The sequence below is a fragment of the Apium graveolens genome, chromosome 6 (genome assembly GCF_009905375.1).
Source record: "Apium graveolens cultivar Ventura chromosome 6, ASM990537v1, whole genome shotgun sequence".
Lineage (NCBI taxonomy): Eukaryota > Viridiplantae > Streptophyta > Magnoliopsida > Apiales > Apiaceae > Apium > Apium graveolens.
Genome location: NC_133652.1, coordinates 280,531,661 through 280,553,040, shown reverse-complemented (window position 1 = coordinate 280,553,040; position 21,380 = coordinate 280,531,661). Strand labels below are relative to the sequence as shown.

Below are 21,380 nucleotides of genomic sequence, written 5' to 3'. Positions count from 1 at the left end.
TACAATTTTTCCCAAACAAGCCTACATCTCCTTCAAGTAAAAAAAACTAATTTTCAACCATGTGTTTGGTGAAATGAAGTTCAAGGAGCTTCCTACATCACAAACTCTCAATATAAGTAAACTTAGTGTGTTATTAGGTTAACACATAGTATTTAGAGTAGCTTCCCATATATACATTAAAAAATATACCGAATATAGTTTAAGTTATTTTTCTAATTTTAGTATCAATTTCATTTTACAAATTTCCATTTTTTTTTCAAGTTTAGTGAAATCTGATTTAACAAAGTGTGCTCCATGTATTATATAAATTAATTGGATGATGATGTACAATCATACATGTAAAAATATATTACTCTAATTTATTTTTTATTGTAAATAAAATGAGATTATAAAAATCTCGTGGTAAGCATGGTATAAAAAAATTTAATTTAAAAATTACATTTTCTCAAAAATATTTAATTTTATTTAATGAGATGATATATAAATTACCTACTAACATCAACTAACAATAGTATAACTACTACTATAGTAGATTCAAGTCTAAAAAAAAGTTCACTATAATGCACAAATTAATTGTCATATTTACATAACAATATTTAATCAAATTCAATTTTATTAAGTTTGGGATATAAAATTTTTGACAAACAAGTTTTACATATAAGAAAAATGATGCAGTTTTTAAAAATATTTAATAATTTCACTTTACTTATTTAAAAATAAGAATTAAAATAAATGATAAAATAATTGTTGATTTTATTTAATTCTTAGTCTATTTTATTTGGAATATAAAAATAACATTATATATACCATATACAATGAGTATCAATGAGACATATGTACTTTAACATGGTTATAATGAATATTTTTAAAATTTTCAATTGTAATATAAATTTATTATTGATAACCATGCTTATGTTTATAAACTTGATTTTTAACAAAAGAAATTCCTATAGACGCATTTTCTAACAAATTTTGTGACAAGAACAAAAAAAACTGTTTTGTCAAATACTTACCATAATACAAACCCATTATTATTGCAAAAGGAATAAAGATTATAGGTTCACAAATTATTTTTTGAATTTCTTTTTTTGAATAAAAGTATAAATATTAACTTTAATTCAAAAAAATATTTTTAAAAAATATTTAAAACTAGTACTTATTTACCCGAGGTTGTAAATTTAAAAAATATCCAAATTATATAGTTAGTAGATTCATTAATTTTAAGGTAAGATGTATTTTACAATGATAGTATTTTATTTAATTTGATTACATAATATGTATATTTCGTTAGTGTTTAATTTGTAAAAAATTATATTTCACTTAGTTATGGTATAAGTGTTTATTTTTTAAGACGCTGAGCTATTAAAGTTAGATGAACTAATAATATTTCTTTCACTTGTTTCTTTGCACCTAGGTAAATAGTTTATTATATGTTAACCTAAAGTATGTTTAATTGGAATCTTAGTAGGAACAAAGCCCAAGAAGCTATAGAATCACTATATGGCACATCCAAATGGGAAGTAACGGACGGATATGCCACCTTCTCGTTGATCTTCCCCGGTTCACTTAACTAACCTCTAACAGTGGATAATATCTAGTATAAAAAACACTGTTTTGTCAAATACTTGGCAAAATACAAACCTATTATTGCAAAATGAAAAAAGATTATAGGTTCACAAATTATTTTTTGAATTTCTTTTTTTGAATAAAAGTATAATATTAACTTTAATTCAAAAAAATATTTGAAAACTAGTACTTGTTTACCGCGACACGTTGTAAATTTAAAAATATCCAAATTATATCGTTAGTAGATTCATTAATTTGACGGTAAGATGTATTTTACAATGATAGTATTTTATTTAATTTGATTATATAATATGTATATTTCGTTACGTGTTTAATTTGTAAAACATTATATTTCACTTAGTTATGGTATAAGTGTTTATTTTTTAAGACGCTCAGCTATTAAAGTTAGATTAACTAATAATGTTTCTTTCATTTATTTCTTTGCAACAGGTTGAGAATAAGGTGTGCAAATATTTTCTCAAATGGAGAATAAGCTATTAAAGTAAGGGGCAGATATGCCACATTCTCCTCGATCTTCCCGGGTTCACTCAAGTAATCTCTAAGAGTGGATAATACCTAGTATAAATTTTGGGCCAAGTTTACTATTTTTTTATATAATTATATATATAATTATATATATAATTATATATTCAACAATTAATTGTATGTTCATATCTTACCTAAAAGATCAATTACAAATTCTTATACCGGAGGTGAATCGGGGAGTTAAAACCTCGCATTTTTCTCCTTGCAGGTCCAACCGAAGATCGTTTAAGTGGAAAATTGGTTCCAACATTTGGCGCCATTTTTGGGAATACAAGATTAAGTTCTCAGATCTGAGATCATGACAATAAGCAATGATGAACAAGACCCTCCTAGGTTTATTGATCAGAAAATGAAGCCCTGGAAACAGCCTTTGGTTACCTCTCGGAACTTGGAAGCTAATTTTAATGAAGAAGTCAACATCGTCCCTAAACCTAAAGAATAGGGGAAGTTGAATAAATTGGTGGCTGAGAGGGTTGCTAGACAAAGGGGAAAATAGAAAGAATGGAAAGAAGTAGAGCAAGTGAAATATAAAAAATGGGAGCCGATGTTTTTAAACTCAAAGCGATAAAGCTACGAAGCGAAGAGCAAGAATTTACGGTAAAAGTGCTACAATCCTCACTAGAAGAAACTGAATAGGCCGAGAGTTTTTGAAAAGAGAAATAAGCCCATATTGAGGATGATGAGTCCACAGACTCTGACTCACACCATGGGAGAAGGTGGACAATGACCGGATTGACTTTGGACTCCAAAAAGGTCGAATAGGAAGACGTCTCTCGAAAACATTAGAGAAAGCCTTATGTTGGGGACATAACGATTAGTCGTGAACCGGTGGTTCTTGAAGAGGTTGAAGCCTATGTTGGGCTACTTGCACCAACAAATCAGGATCTTTTGTGAGCCTGTGTTGGGCTACTCGTTACCCAAGTTGGCTGCATTTGGGACAATAGGCTTCAGCTTATTTCGGACTCGAAATTGGGACTTGACCTGATTTTAGAAAAGGGCTTCGGATTTTACCCGGGTTTTCACATATGGTATCAGAATCGACTTTCGAAAGCTTGATTCGTCAAGTTGTCGGAGGTGGGGACACGAAGGATGGGGGTATTATCCAATAATGGTAAGAGGTCCGGAGGTGGGGACACGAAGCCAACCGGTATTATCCCATAATGGCTAGAGAGGTACGATCTTGGTCCTATGGGCTGTCTGTTCAGGCCTGACGAGGACGTCAGAAGTTTAAATGGGGGAGTTTGTAACACCTCAGTCCCACATCGAGGAGAGTTGGCACTTATGTTTAGTTTATAAGACAAATAACTACTACTACTTGTACCAACAAATCATGATCTTTTGGGGGCCTGTGATGGGCTAGTCATTACCCAAGTTGGCTGCATTTGGGAAGGTAGGCTTCAACTTATTTTGGACTCGGAATCGAGATTTGACCCGGTTTTCGAAAAGGGCCCATGATTTGACCCGGGTTTTCACATAGATACATATAGCTTAAATACGATGCTCTAGGTGATTGGAAAAGTCAATATATCACTTTTAACAACCATATATCTTATGCTCTTCATTCTTCTTTTCAAAACCAATGGGTTTAGTCACGTATACTTCCTTCAATTAACCCTGTTTTGCAGCTATCACCAAATGATGCACCTGCCAACCCTGTTTTATAGCTGACCAATGGGGTTACATCCAATTGATGCACAAGCCAACCAAATTTTGTTGTTACACCAAAAATAATCTCACAGTTTCTAACCAAGTTACAAGCACATACACTTCATCGTAATCAATCCCTAACTTCTAAACATAGTGACTCACCAGGAGTCTAACCTCGTATTTTCCTATATCATTATTTTCATCCTTCTTGATCTTTTACACCAATTTTAGACTGATAGGTTTAAATCCAACATGGCAGTTCTGTTAGCTCCCATGTCATGTTCTTCTCGATTGTGTGAGTCTCAATTTTCATAGCTTCATTATATTCACAAAAAACTATGCTTGTATGAATTTCTTTAGTTATACGAAGCCCATCAGAAGTAGTTCATTTGAAATCTCGATTTCTTCGGTTCCATCATAATCTCGATTTCTTCGGTTCCATCAATTTTTGGGTTCGCTAGAGTTTCTTCATACTTTAGAGTCATATCCCATATTTTTATTCTTCAGAAAATAAATTAGTCAAAGAGTTCAATGTATGAGGTGAAAATATCTCCGTGTCATTATCTTTATATATGTAATTTTTTAAATCAATAATGATGAATGTGTCAAAGAAATGATTAACTAGCATCTCAGAATACTACGAGTTCCACCCTTTTTCATCCTTGAACATAACATCTCAACTGACATATAGCCTTCCCATATTTGGGCTCTATAACCCGTGAGCCTTTGTTCTAGGTTCCTTTCTAATATAAATCATAGTCACACTTCTGGCATCAAGTTTTTCCATATAAACATTCGAAACCTTGACAAGTGCTAAACATTTGAAAATATGTACATGATCAAATTTAGGTTTAGTACATGTCCAGGCTTTATAAGAAGTCTCTTCAGTCAAGGCCTTTGTTGGTAGATGGTTTAAAACATTAACCAAATTCCTCACAGCCTATCCCCACATTATAGCTAATATATTTTTCTCTGTTACAAAACTCCTAGTCATTGCGATTACTATCCAATTTTGCCTTCCTACGACCCCATTTTGTTGTGGAGTTTAGGGTGTAGTCAAATGTCTCTTTATACCATCTCTTACACAAAATCTTCAATGTCCTTCGATGTGAACTCCTTATATATGTCCTTCGTTAATGTTTTAATCTTATTATTTTCTTCCTTTTCAGCAAGTACGCACTTCTAGTGCATGATCTTTAGTTTTTAATATAAGAACCCGCATTGCACGACTGTAATCATCGACCACAAAAAATACATACCTATTTCTGGCGAAAATTGGTGGAGATATCAGGCCACATAGATCATCATGTATCAATTCTACTTCATTTCTGCCATAAATCCTGAATGTATGTGAATGATCTGATAATTGCACTATTTAATGACAATTTTGTACAATATATTTACCGACCTATGCACCTATGATAAAATTTTACAACAATCATCATAAACCAATAAGTATTGTCTGGTTAGCACCACCTTGCTGCCTTCATCTGATAAATTCCCTAAGTTATAATATTGTTACACATCGTTGGAATGAAATATACCTCTTTAAGTGTGTGTTCAATTCCATATTTACTTGAATCTGATTACACATTTTCCTTCAATATTGACAACAGGTTCATCACAAAAATGAACCTTTTCAATATCAGTCACATTCAATTTGCTGATTTTTTCACGACGCCCAATCATGTGATTACTTGAGGTGCTATCCAAGTTCCACATATTTATGTCTGACTCGATTTCTCCTTTATGGACAAAACTTGGAACACCCTTCCCTTTATTTAATAATACAATATCACCTCCATTTTGATCACATCTAGTCAACAATGAAGTGGGTTCATCATCTTCGAATTGGTTGAGGTTGGACTCAAGCTCCTTACTTTTCTCATTTTGAAGTCATGCTTTCCCGCGCTCTACTGCATAGTGGTCATACATATTATAAGTAAAAAACTTCATCATGTTACTGTCACGAGTCATGTTAAGACTCTTGTTGTTTCCCTCATTCTTACTTTATTATTATTGATGACCTCTGTAAACTCTGCTATTTCGGGGATTGTTTCTTCCTCTCTTATGGAATCTATGACCACTTCTAGATTTTTGATTCTGGAATGTTGTCACCCCAATAATGTTTGTCCTTTTTGAAAATTCTTCTTGTGTTAGAACATTTTATCCGCATGCACTCTCAGACTTTCCATTCATCCTCTCTTGAACAACTTTGAAATGACCCACCACTTCCTCAATTTTCAATACTTTCATATCTCCAAATTGCTTGACATTTTATGCTATTTATAGAGAAACTTATCAGGTACCACTCATAAGATCTTTCTAACTTCACTCAATTCTTCCATTATTTCTCTAAGTACCCGTATGTTGATCACTATTCCGCTCAACTTCATACAAAAATCTTTTACTTGACCTATTTCCTTCATGATTAGGGATTCAATCTCTCCCCGTAATGTTGGAAATTTTGCATTCTATACTTATTCTGCTCCCATACACATTGTTTTAATCACTTCCCAAGCTTTCTTAAAAGTTTCTTTCTCAGTAATTGTCAATTATTTACCCTCTAGAACACCTTGTATATTGCTGTGAGGGCTACCTGTACCATTTTCTCATCCACGGTTGCCTTGACATCCTTCAAATCCTATTTCAGAAACTAAGAGGTCCCTGCTTTTTTGGTTGGGGAGATAGGGAGAGGGGTGAGAAAGAGATACTTGTAGAATGGGATATTTTACATGTAAATGATTCTTATTTATTGGTTAGTTTTATACTAACCTTGTACTGAAGAAAACATAATTAAAATTTAAATCATTTATAATATAGGCTCATATTTTACATAACATCTTGGTGATAATTGAAAACTAGCTCACATATTTTGTATGAAAAGACAATAAGATAAATATCATTTATTATCTTCAAGGAGATCATTTAGGATTGTACTATACTTTCTATTTATCCCGGATATTAAACAAACCAAAGTGTAAACTTTCAAACGTTGATTCAGTTGAAGACCATTGTGGGTTATTTAATATTTTATAGTTAACGTATTCTATATATAGTAGGGTATATACTCATTTTACGGAGTACCCTCGAGTATACATCATAGCTTTATGAAAATACAATTATGCATTTGTTGAATATCATTTCATATTATGTTTTAGCATTAATTACATATGTGTATTTGTAATTAGGTTTATTAGTTGAGTTGTACTTTTCAAGTAACTTGTATTTTTAAGGTGCACAATTGTTATTAGTGAGTAGGTAGTTTGGGAAAAGAGGACTTAGGGAATTAGTGTGCTATAAAAGGTTGTAATTAAATAGTATAAGTTGCGGAGATAATTTGATTAACGTAACACGATTATGAGCAAGTTAATATCGGTGATAAGTTTTTGAATCTTATGATCGTGATTTGAATCTTGTGATCGTATCAATTCACTGATTAATAATATATTCTCTTTGAAAATACAACAACGTAGCCCATTAGGCTAAATTTCACTGTTTTGTTTTATTTGTTGTTACTTATATTCTCGTTGTATAAGGATCCTGTGCTCTTTGAAAGCATAAAATTAATAGACCGTAATAAAATGTTTTCAAAACAGATTGACAATTATTTGATAATATTTGACAATCGATGTTAGCCAGAAATAACATCTATTCACCCATCTAAGTGTGCATTTAATATAGAGGTGAAGACAAAATATACCATATAAATGAATAGTGAATGAAAATAAGAATGAAATATTTTGCAATCAAATAAATTTGAAAGTATATTACCTACATGAATAGAGAACACTGTTGAAGCTTGGAATGTAAATTTCCGGAGAATTTTCTCATTGTCAATAGAAACATTTGATAACATATGTAAGAAATTTTGGAAAAAAATGTTTAAAATGAGTTTAATAGACTAAAAAAATTGGATTAGTTTATTATAAGGTAATGTTTTTAAGGTGGTTTATAAAACCCAAATCAACTATGTTTTGAATCACATTGAATCCATATCTTGAAAACAAAATTATATATGAATCAAGATTAATTTTTCATAAGGGAATTGTCTAAAAGAGGATAAATAACTTGATAGTATTCACACACAAAACTAATCTAACTATATATGGTCACACCATAATTGTAGGCATATTATTCATCTAGTTTTGAACATTATCCATAGAATGAATTCAAATCATAAGTTTAGGCATGACATATCCTTAATAATTCACATAATTAATTTGGGCCATGAATTTCCTTTACTTAATATAAAATTTGAGAAAAATCTACAAAGTACTAGGTTGTACAATTCTTGTTAGGAAATTTGTGATGGTTTCTATAAACTTTAGTTTATTAAAAAAATCCATTATAATCATTACAACATGACAAACACCAAGAAGCAAAAACTTAAAATTGGTATCATCTAGATGTGGAACCTCATATATTTAGTGAATATAAGAAATTAAGCATTACAAAAGTTTCATAACAATATATAAAAAGTGGTGATTACTTTCAATTCTCACTAACTCATATAATAAGCTAGGTTCTTATTAACTTTTCTTATTACCTGACTTCTAGATCACGATGGGAAAACATATACCTTCTAAAGGTAAAATTAGTGTTGAGGCAACACAAAATTATTAGTGCATCAATGAACAACTTTTAAAGGATTACAAGATTATATTGTAATTCACACTTAATAAGACACTTTTATCAATATATAAGATGTAAACAATCCTGGGATTTATCACAAAATTGGGTAATGAACCAGAAAGTCTCGTAGCTGTGCTGCACAAGCCATTTAGGAGAGGATTAGTGTATTGAAATGAAGATTTTTTAGGGCTGGGTTGAAATGAGCCTCCATATACAGGAGAAAACCATATTGTGAAAAAATTTAGGGTTTTGAGTTGCTTGTTGGAATTAGATTTTAGGTCCAATTTAAAATATATTGGGCTTAGATTAAGATTAGGTAATTATACTAATAAGAATTAGGATGTGTTATAAGTTGGGCTCTTTTATGATGTTATACGCCCATTCACTCAAAAAGAACAAATAAATTTACCTACAGTTCTATCTACACTCAATTCTTGTATTCTTAAACATACTATTTCCTTAGCAAGATTTGTTCATCATCTATTTAAATTAAAATTTATACTCTCTATTCTATATTTTATTTATTTATAATTTTTTTAATATTAAATTATTATATTTTCACAAATTAAAATTGTTGATGTATTTTTTCGTTTATTGTAATATAATTTTAATTGTTGAGGTTAACATTGGTAATAGTAACTAAAATTAAATTTCATTATTATTCAAGACTACAATTTTCAAAATTATTTATACTTGTGCATGTTTGTATTAAATAAAATTGTCGGTTATAATTTTTTATTTTCATGCCCTGATGATCTTCGTCTCCAAATTCTAATTATTTATATTTACTAAAATACATTTAATAGATTTTTAAATTTAGTGTAACAACTAATTTGATAGAATTTTCCATAAATCTGACAACTTTTTTTCTTTCTTGTTTTTTTAAACAAAAAATAATTTGTTACATTTAAAAAAATTATATTCCTTAAGTTATAAGGATAAAATAAATTTTTATATTTACCTGGAAAAATTAAAGATATTTATTTTATTTACATGTAAGTACGGATCTGTAAAAATATTAATATTTGTTTTAAAACTAGTCATTATAATATTTATTTTTTTAAAAAATTTACTTTGTATTAAAATTTGAAGATTTTAATGTTCAAAATTTGTTCATATATTTATAATTATAATTTGATGTAGTGTTATAGCTAAAATTTGGTAGTGCATCTTTCCTCCTCAAGAGGGTCATTTTAGTTCAAATTGGGGTAAAAATAAATAATTATGTTTTAAGGTGCAAAGTATGTGTAGTTTTAGCAAAAGAAGCTTGCCTTGCTCAAGGTATGGAAACGGCTTGGCCACGATAAAAGGCTTGTCCTCACCAAGGAAAATATAGAATCCCCAGGAGAAGGAAAACATGGGATTCTCCATAATTTTGAGAAGATGATAAGAGCTATTTACTCATATATTTTTTGTAGGTACTTTTTAAAGAATTTCTTCATTGAATAGGTAGAGGTGGATGTCTATAAGGGCAAAGGCCACCAAAGATACACTTCTTCTTGAAGGCTTCGTGAAATGTGTCCTCATTGGGGATGTGTGTTTAATTTTAGTGTGTGATTTGAGATTTCTGTTTTTCATATAAATGTATGTATTTTTTGGAGGACTTGTGAGTAACCCTTCACTTTGCATTCAAAAACTTGGATCAGGAAGGGGCTTCACATTGGGGAGAAAGATACGTGTGTTGATAGTTAAAGGAAATAACTGGTAGTGAAATGTTATCAATGGCAAGGGAGATGCATGATTGTTAAATTTCTGCGATTATAGAAGGTTACTAGGCCTTTGCGGTTGTGCCCATAATTGGACATTCCTAAAGTTAGTAGAATAATGTTTTCAGACTATAATAAAAATTACTTCCTAGAACGGTTTTGCACGGTTGTCAGATAATGGTTACCTAAATGACATGGTGGGACTAATGGTTACCTAAATTTTCTCATATCCATTTCTCAAAACAACACAACCATATAAAGAAAGAAACTACTATTGCTCCAAATAACTAGGGAACTACTGGAAACGTGGGCATCCCCATTATTTCATTTATTTTAGCAACTTAATGCATATAACAATCCACCCCACTTGAAGACCCGTTGTCCTCAAGGTGAAACTGTGGAAAAGTGTGAGTAAAATGCCACTTGTTCTCTCAGGTTATGTTTTCAGGAGAATGTCCCTCCCATTGCACTAGGATCTTCGTCTTAGGGCGATACTTTCCTTTCTGCACAACCCTCTCCTCCAAGATACGTTCTGGCAGAAGTTCTGCTCTTGACTTACTAGGTTCGCTAATGGACAACGGGGACGGTTTCGGAACACGGCCTTCACTCTTCCATAAGAGACTCACATGAAACATGTCATGAACCTAAGAGCCCTGAGGTAACTCATGTCGATACGCAACAGACCCCAAGTTAGCAAGAATTTTGTAAGGACTAAAAAACCTCGGACGTAACTTGGCCAAAGATCGAGAAACCATACTTGACTGTCTGTACGGCTGCAATTTAACATAAACATAATCTCCTACCTCAAATGCTAACTCTCTTCCGTGACGGTCTATAAACTACTTCATTCAGTTCTGGGCATTCAGAAGATTGGTGCGGAGAGTTTTAAGCAACAAATCCCTGTCTTGGAGATAATTGTCAATAGCTTGTACCTGAGGTGTTCCCAGAATATACGGCAAAAGTCTGAGGGTAATCGACCATACACAAATATAATATTTCATATAATCCTTCATGCTCGACCACCAAAAATTTTGTTTCACCTTGGCAAGCATTTTATGAAATCCGAAATGGCCGCCTTCAGTTGAAGAGTGGCACATAGACATCACAGTAGGTAAGAGGGGAGATTTTGAGCTCAACAAAATAGCACCATCTTTAAACCAAACACCATCACGGTTCACGAGGTTCCCTCATACTGTGTGAGGAATAGATGAAAACAGATTTGAATAAAATGGGTCAGTATGACCTCAGCTTGAATGTCTGCCCATATGGTGGAACAAGGGTGTGAAACACCGAGAAAATGACACTCAGACTAACGAGAGAGTGCATCCGCCACTTGATTGAGACCCCCACTCTTATATTCAATTCTGTAATCAAAACCCAGAAACTTGTGTAACCACCTAGACTGAGCAGGATTGCTGATCCGTTAATCCAGCAAGTATTTGAGACTAACATGATCAGTTTTCACCACAAATGGCCGACCCAATAAATAATGATGCCACTTTCGAACTGCCTTCATGATAGCCAGCATTTCCTGCTCATATATGGACCAAGATAACATTGTGCCCTTTAGAGGAGCACTAAAATAAATCAATAGCCTTCCTCGTTGAGTGAGAACGACCCCAATGCCCACCCCATTTGCATCACACTGCCCCGTGAACGGGTGTACCCAATCAAGTAAGGCTAGTGTTGGGGAAGTTGTCGAAGCCAGCTTTAAGTTTGGAATGCTGTCTCCGCCTGTTCATCCCAAATAAAGGGGCCTTTTCCTACTAATTTGTGCAAGGGATCTACAATACTTCCGAATCCCCAGATAAATTTCGGGTAATAACCAGCCAACCTGAGGAACCCACGATACCCTTTGGCATTGGTGGAGTCGACTAGGAACGGACAACCTAAACTTTTGTAGTTTCAACTGTAAAACCCCCCGATGAAATAACGTGGCCTAGATAATTAACTTGTTCAACTCCAAAATAAAATTTTGGAAACTTGGCAAAGAGATGGTTAAAACATAATATGCTCAGAACTATACACAGATGACCAAGGTGTTCCATCAAAGATTTTGAATAAATAAGAATGTCATCAAAGAAGACCAAAATAAACTTATGTAGGTGTGGCCGGAAGATGTCATTCATCAAGCATTAAAAAGCGGTCGGTGCATTGGTGAGGCCGAAAGGCATAATAATGAATTCATATTGACCATCATGCATACATAATACCGTCTTAGAAATGTCAGACTCATTAACCCGAATTTGGTGGTAGCCGGAATGAAGATCTAGCTTAGAGAAAATAGTGGCACCATGTAATTCGTCTAGGAGCTCATCAATCACAGGGATCGGGTATTTATTTTTAACAATAATATCATTTAAAGCCTGATGGTCCACAGAGAAATGCCACGTGCCATCAAATTTTTTGACTAACAAGACTGGCGATGAAAATGGACTGTGGCTGGGGCGGATCAATCCCTTCTTTAGCAACTCCATGACCTGTTTCTCGAGTTCAGCCTTTTGTAAGTAAGGTTGACGATATGGTCTGGAACTCACGGGTTTGGATCCCGTCATTAGAGGAATGTGGTGATCATGGAAATGCTGTACAGGCAAGCCTTCTGGCTCTCAAAAGATCTGCTTATATTCAGTTAACACCCAATGAACCTCTGGACAAGGGCTGGAGTAATTAGGAGGTTCCGCATCCATGGGGGAAATATGGAGAAGTAAGGCAAAATCTTGGATTCCCATTAATTCATTTGGTGATGATCTGTGAACTGCTTCATTCGGTTCTGGGCTTCCAGAAGACTGGTACAGAGAGTTTTAAGCAACAAATCCCTGTCTTGGAGATAATCATCAACAGCTTGTACTTGAGTTGTACCCGGAATATACGGCAAAATTCTGAGGGTAATTGACCATACACAACCTGAAAAGGAGTGAGCTTGGTGGAAGTATGGGTCAAGGTATTATAGCTATATTTCGCCCAGGCTAACCAATCCACCCATATCTTCGGCTTTTCACACACAAAATAGTGCAAGTATTGTTCCAAAATCCAGTTAACAACTTCTGTTTGCCCATCCGATTGCGGGTGGTAGCTCGAACTCATACAGAAAACGGTACCCTACAACTTAAAAAGAGCCTTCCAAAAAGAACTGATGAACACCTTATCAAGATCACTTACAATAGTTAAAGGAACACCATATAAACGAACAATGTTAGAAATCAATTCCCGAGCAACGCTGGAGGCTGTAAATGGGTGCCAAATAGGAACAAAATATTCATATTTAGAAAGACGATCGACAATCATCATGACTACTAAAAACCCATTGGAGATCGCCAATTCTTCCATATAATCCATGCTAACATCCTCCCAAATCCTTTCTGGTATTGGAAGAGGCTGCAGCAACCCAGCAGGCCACATACTATCTGTCTTCGCTCGTTGGCAAGGATGACATTCCAAATGTAATGACTAACATAATCCTTCATGCCCGACCACCAGAAATTTTGTTTCACCTTGGCAAGCATTTTATGAAATCCGAAATGGCCGCCTTCGGTTTAACAAAATAGCACCATCTTTAAACCAAATACCATCATGGTTCACGACGTTCCCTCTTACTGTGTGAGGAATAGATGAAAATAGATTTGAATAAAATAGGTCAGTATGGACCTCGGCTTGAATGTCTACCCAGATGGTGGAACAAGGGTGTGAAACACCGAGGAAATGACACTCAGACTATCGAGAGAGTGCATCCGCCACTCGATTGAGACCCTCACTCTAATATTCAATTCTGTAATCGAAACCCAGCAACTTGTGTAACCACCTAGACTGAGCAGGAGTGCTGATCCGTTAATCCAGCAAGTATTTGAGACTAACATGATCAGTTTTCACCACAAATGGCCGACCTAATAAATAGTGATACCACTTTCGAACTCCCTTCACGATAGCTAGCATTTCCTTCTCATATATGGACCAAGACAACATGGTGCCCTTTAGAGGAGCACTAAAATAAGCCAATGGCCTTCCTCGTTGAGTGAGAACGACCCCAATGCCCACCCCACTTGCATCACACTCCCCCGTGAACGGGTGTGCCCAATCGGGTAAGGCTAGTGTAGGGGAAGCTGTCAAAGCTAGCTTTAATGTTTGGAACGCCGTCTCCACCTGTTCATCCCAAATAAAGGGGCCTTTTTCTATTAATTTGTGCAAGGGATATGCAATACTTCCGAATCCCCAGATGAATTTCTTGTAATAACCAGCCAACATGAGGAACCCACGATCCCCTTTGGCATTAGTTGGAGTCGGCTAGGAACGGACAGCCTAAACTTTTATAGTTTCGACCGTAAAACCCCCCGATGAAATAACGTGGCCTAGATAATTAACTTGTTCAACTCAAAAATAACATTTTGAAAACTTGGCAAAGAGATGGTTAGAACATAATAAGCTCAGAACTATACGTAGATGACCAATATGTTCCTTCAAAGATTTTGAATAAAAAAGAATGTCATCAAAGAAGACCAAAATAAACTTACGTAGGTGTGGCCGGAAGATGTCATTCATTAAGCATTGAAAAGTAGTCGGTGCATAGGTGAGGCTAAAAGGCATAATAATGAATTCATATTGACCATCATGCATACGGAATACCGTCTTAGAAATGTCCGACTCATTAACCCAAATTTGGTGGTTGCCGTAACAAAGATCTAGCTTAGAGAAATTAGTGGCACTATGTAATTCATCTAGGAGCTCATCAATCACAGGGATCGAGTATTTATCCTTAACAATAATATCATTTAAAGCCTGATAGTCAACACAGAAATGCCACGTGCCATCATATTTTTTGACTAACAAGACTGGCGATGAAAATGGACTTTGGCTGGGGGGATCAATCCCTTCTGCAACAACTCCGTGACCTGTTTCTCAATTTCTGCCTTTTGTAAGTAAGGTTGACGGTATGGTCTAGAACTCACGGGTTTGGATCCCAGCATTAGAGGAAAGTGGGGATTATAGAAATGTTGTGGAGGCAAGCATTCTTGCTCTCAAAAGATCTGCGTATATTCAGTTAACACCTGCTGAACCTTTGGACAAGGGCTGGAGCAATTAGGAGGTTCCGTATCAATGGGGAAACATGAAGAAGTAAGGAAAAATCTTGGATTTCCATTAATTCATTTGGTTTCAAGGCAGACAGTTCCGCACCTTGCAACCCTTGTAATTTGTGTGTTGTACCATCTTGGCTGAAACCATGTTTAAAATTTTTTGATAGGGTCCAACGTGTTCAACCACTGAACACCTAAGACAAGTGGAGAATCTGCAATAGGTAGAACAAAGAAATCGGTGGTTACCTTGTAGTCCTGAATGAGAATTATAAGTCCTGTAACTCGACCCACGTAAGACAACTTCTCACAATTTCCAACGACTACCTCTAATTGACCGTCGTGTCCACCATTAGCCCAAATCGCTCCACCACTGTCTGCTCGATAAAATTTTGTGTGCTCCCCCCATCAATCAAAACCACCATATTTTTTTACCAATATTTCCAGTTAGTTGCAAAGTATGAGGAAAAATGGAACCTAAAATTGCATGAAAAGAGATCTCAGCATGAGTCGTGTCAGAAGGAACATCTGTAGCCTCTTCTTCTCTGTTGGTACTACCCTCAACATTCCCTACTACGCTGATCATGAATAATTGAGTCTTCCTACACTTATCACCCGACATATATCGTTCATCACAGTAATAATATAACCCCTTTTCTCGACATTCTTTGGCCTCAGCTCTTGATAAACGGCATACTGGGCTTGGGGCGGGTAGAGACAAACGGTGAGATGGCGGTGGGCCTAAGAGTCCAGCGACGGGCGATGTTAAAGAAGGAGGCCGGATACTAGGAACTCGAATAGAAGAAGGGAACTATCGGTGCAAGCCCAACTTCTCCTCAACCAGTCGTGCCAAATCCCATTGAATCCACGACATTGCGCTATTTCTGGAGCTTCACTTCCAAGCAAATATCTTCTTTCAGGCCACCCACAAAATAACCCAGCAGGAATGACTCTGGAAGGTTTTCAATGCGATATGACAACCGTTCAAAAGACTGAATATAAGTCACAATGATATTATTTTGTTTGAGCCGGTGTAAGGAATCCAAAGGATCATCATACTCGGTCGGCCCAAACCTAATAATCGGCCCACGTGTCTTCGCAAAACATAGGTGCCACTGTAAGGAGATGCCGTCAAGATAAAACGAAGCCAAGGTGATGCAGTCACCATCTGTTATGGTTTGGAACGCGAAATATTGTTCAGCCTGGTAAACCTACCTCGTAGGATCATAACAACTTAATCAGGGAAAATAGAGCTTCAGGTAAGGTTTTTTTTCCTTTCCAATGATATTACCTTGGCCGAACCCAGAAGGTGAGGCTATATCCTTCTCTTTAATATCCTGGACATCAGTCATCAATTGGTGGAACATAGTAGTTAGTTTTTCAAGCGCCTCATTAGTACTTTGCTGGAAATATTCAAAAGATTGTTTACGTGTCCCCATCGAATCAGGACCCCTCTGATACCACTGATATGGTGACAATAACGGCTGTTCCAATAGCCAACAAATAAGAGAGAAAGTAGAAGAATGCAGAGGGAGAGTTGGGACAATTTTTTCATATCTATTTCTCAAAACAACACAACCATATAAAGAAAGAAACTACTACTGCTCCTAATAACTAGGGAACTACTGGAAACGTGGGCATCCCCATTATTTCCTTTATTTTAGCAACAACCAAGACTAACCCAAACTAATTCCAAACACTTCATAGCAATCTTAATGCACATAACACTAAAATATTACAAGAAGCAACTTAACACAACGGTCGATGAACACTTGTTTAAGAATGAAAGAGACAACAATTTAAAAAGTTGAACCATTATCTCAATACTTAACAACAACAGTTTTATAAAATAATCTTTATTTTAATTTATTACATATAAACAATTTAAAAAAATGAACCATTGTCACAATACTTGTTTTAAGATGAAAGAACAACAGTTTGAAAATAAGAACTAGTATCTCGGTACTTAACAACAACAGTTTATATACATAACAGTTTACCAGCACCCCTTGAGAAACATATCCCAGATTTTCACATACTACGATTTATTTACAAAAATGTTTTATACCGACAATGGTTTTATTTTCTTTTTCAGTGACTTTCACAAAATTGTTTATCAGATTAACATGATTAACCTTGTTTAAAATATAACAATTACTGAATTATGAATGAAATGGTTTCATAATCCTATTGTGATTTCACAACTCAAACTAAAATTTAATATTCAAAGTTTATAAACAAGATTTACAAATATAACTACAATTATATTTTTAACACTTCTTTGTCAAAGTAGAGATTCGGATCCAAGACTTCTCTTTTTGTCCTTCAATCTTCAATTTCTGGCAAATGTGTGGTGGTAAATACTAAGAATAGAACCCAATGAAAATAATCATCTTTGCACATTTTTTACATCTTTGCATATTTTCCACAGCTTTGCACATAACAAGAGACCTTAGGCAATACTGAGGTGGCTCTTAGTTAGCGAACAAGTAGATATTTAGTTAACCACCCATCTGCAACACATTCTTTTAAATACTATCTAACTAAACTAGCTAACCACATAGCTTGTTAAGCATGAAATACATTTAGTTTGCATTATAACTAACCACGTAGCTAGATATTTTAGGGTTTTTGCACAGTAGTCAACATGTCTAATACAATTTCTATAATTCGTTTTGCAACAAAAATACAAACCAGGCTACAGTCATGCCACCGCATGACAACAAGTCCATGCTCCTCAAAAACAGGACTGAATTTTCTTGGGAAAGCTTTTATATCTCATGTTGAAGTGTATTTTTATAAGTTCATTCTCGAGAAAGGACTGATATCAACACCAATTTCAAGTCTTTTATCTCCTACAATTCAAAAGTGTGGATAATAATTTTATGGGTGTTTTAACTATTCACTATTTTAATCTAATAAACAAATAAAAGTTATATAAGATATATGAGAGAAACAATCAAATAATAAGGGTTCTTCAATGGCTATCATGAATGTCTAGTTAGTGTTATTTTTTTCTTAAAAATAATCCTTCTAATGTTGATCAAATCCTCTCCCAAGGTAGATTATAGTGCCTACAACTATCCATTGAACGCCACTCCCATAGCAATAAAAATTACAATTATAGACTATTAAAATCCAAGAATTATAAGTTTCACAATTCTTATATCAATCTTCCGATCTAATACTTAAATTGTGCCTATTATATCATGTACAAGAATTACAACTTCTCTTTTGATTCGTTGTATTTCCTAAAGATTCAACTAGAAGTTAGATACTCCTCTAATTGTATAAAGTGTTCAATGATAGATTAACAATAATAAAAAATTCATAATATATTGAAACATACATATTAAGCCTACTACCAAACTCTTGGAATAATTAATTAGCTACTCGTGATAAGATAAAAAAAATGTATATTAAGAACGCAAAGCATGAGTTTAAGAATTGATGCACAAAGAATAAAACTTTAAAGTTCCTTTGAAATATGGATGAATTCCTTCACTCATTCCAATCTCCCTCTCAAGATGCTTCTATCGCTTCTCACAAGAATACAGCTAAATTTATTCTATACTATATTATTTTATGTTTTTTGTATATAATATATAAAACCTAATATATAATAAAGAGGTTCAATGCTTTTCCCAAAATAAATTGGACTTTGATGTAAAATTCGTAGGCTGTCTTTCAGGCCTGATTTTGGGCTGCTACAGCTGGATACTTGATGTTGGACCACTTCTAAACCGTAGATAATTCTATTAGCTTCGCATGGGCTATAAGATCTCCGAATTCTGATTTCAAGAACTCAAGTTAAGGCCCAAACATTGATGTATGCGCGTGCAACCCAATAAATCCGAATTTCCTTACCATTTAAGTCCAAATAAGCCCAATTCCATCTAAAGGTGGGAATTCTTTATTAGCCCTAGTGGACGAGTAAGGTCTCGTGCGAGTCTATAGTGAATGTACCCACAAAATTCATTTAACCAATGAAATGTGCAACTACATGAATGCACCTAAATGATCTACAATACAAAGGATCTCAAATATAATAGTTTCTCATGCTCAAACCAGATGTTTTCACTCGCTATTTCAAAACCCCGCTCTATATTCCTTTTTTTATTTTGTTATTTTTACTTATACATAGTATCCTAAGAAAAAAATGTATATAATATTTTACTTTTTAAAGAATTTCTTCATTGAATAGGTAGAAGTGTATGTCCATAAGGGCAAAGGACACCAAAGATACATTTCATCTTGAAGGCCTCCTGATATGTGTCCTTATTGGGGATGTGTGTTTAATTTTAGTGTGTGATTTGAGAATTCTGTTTTTAATATAAATGTATGTATTTTTTGGAGGACTTGTGAGTAACCCTTCACTTTGCATTCAAAAAGTTGGGATCACCTGTTGTATTATCTGGAAGGGGCTTCACATTGGGGAGAAAGATATGTGTGTTCATAGTTAAAGGAAATAACTGGTAGTGGAATGTTATCAATGGCAAGGGAGATGCATGATTGTTAAATTTCTACGATTATAGAAGGTTACTAGGCCTTTGCGGTTGGGGCCATAATTGGACATTCCTAAAGTTAGTAGAATAATGTTTTCAGACTATAATAAAAACTACTTCCTATAACGGTTTTGCATGGTTGTCAGATAATGGTTACCTAAATGACATGGTGGGACTAATGCTTACCTAAATTTTCTCATATCCATTTCTCAAAACAACACAACCATATAAAGAAAGAAACTACTATTGCTCCAAATAACTAGGGAACTACTGGAAACGTGGGCATCCCCATTATTTCATTTATTTTAGCAATGACCAAGACTAATCCAAACTAATTCAAAACACTGCATAGCCAACTTAATGCATATAACAATCCACCCCACTTGAAGACCCCTTGTCCTCAAGGTGAAACTGTGGAAAAGTGTGAGGAAAATGCCACTTGTTCTCCCAGGTTGTGTTTTCAGGAGACTGTCCCTCCCATTGCACTAGGATCTCCGTCTTAGGGCGATACTTTCCTTTCTCCACAACCCTCTCCTCCAAGATACGTTCTGGCTGAAGTTCTGCCCTTGACTTACTAGGTTCGCTAATGGACAACGTGGATTGTTTCGGAACAGGGCCTTCACTCTTCCATAAGAGACTCACATGAAACATGTTATGAACCAAAGAGCCCTGAGGTAACTCAAGTCGATACGCAATAGACCCCAAGTTAGCAAGAATTTTGTAAGGACTAAAAAACCTCGGACTTAACTTGGCCAAAGATCGAGAAACCATACTTGACTGTCTATACGGCTGCAATTTAACATAAATATAATCTCCTACCTCAAATGCTAGCTCTCTTCTGTGACGGTATATGAACTACTTCATTCGGTTCTGGGTGTTCAGAAGATTGGTGCGGAGAGTTTTAAGCAACAAATCCCTGTCTTGGAGATAATCGTCAACAGCTTGTACCTGAGTTGTGCCCGGAATATACGGCAAAAGTCTGAGGGTAATCGACCTTACACAACCTAAAAAGGAGTAAGCTTGGTAGACGTATGGGTCAAGGTATTATAGCTATATTCAGCCTAGGCTAACCAATCCTCCCATTTCTTCGACTTTTCAGACACAAAATAGCGCAAGTACTGTTCCAAAATTCGGTTAACAATTTCTATTTGCCCATCCGATTGCGGGTGGTAGCTCGAACTCATGCAAAAAACGGTACCCTTCAACTTAAAGAGCGCCTGCCCAAAAGAACTGATGAAGACCTTACCAAGATCACTTACAATAGTTAAAGGAACACCATCTAAATGAAAAATGTTAGAAATAAATTCCCGAGCAACGGTGGAGGCTGTAAACGGGTGCCGAATAGGAACAAAATATGCATATTTAGAAAGACGATCGCCAACCACCATGACTACTGAAAACGTATTGAAGATTGGCAATTCTTCCACATAATCCACGCTACCATCCTCTCAAATCCATTCTGGTACTGGAAGAGGCTGCAGCAACCCAGCAGGCCGCATACTATCTGTCTTCGCTCGTTGGCAAGGATGACATTCCAAATGTAATGTTTCATATAATCCTTCATGCTCGACCACCAAAAATTTTGTTTCACCTTGGCAAGCATTTTATGAAATCTGAAATGGCCGCCTTCGGTTGAAGAGTGGCACATAGACATCACAGTAGGTAAGAGGGGAGATTTTGACCTCAACAAAATAGCACCATCTTTAAACCAA

General features: G+C 34.9%; 1 protein-coding gene across 1 annotated transcript; it reads right to left on the bottom strand.

Moving 5' to 3' along the window:
• Positions 1 to 20,025: 20,025 nt before the first annotated feature.
• On the bottom strand, positions 20,026 to 21,056 carry LOC141666105 (uncharacterized). The gene is made up of 3 exons (XM_074472102.1): positions 20,740 to 21,056; positions 20,617 to 20,662; positions 20,026 to 20,457 (listed from the first exon to the last, which is right to left on the bottom strand). Exons 1-3 carry the CDS (start codon positions 21,054 to 21,056, stop codon positions 20,026 to 20,028), a joined length of 795 nt encoding a protein of 264 aa, XP_074328203.1.
• Positions 21,057 to 21,380: the final 324 nt, after the last annotated feature.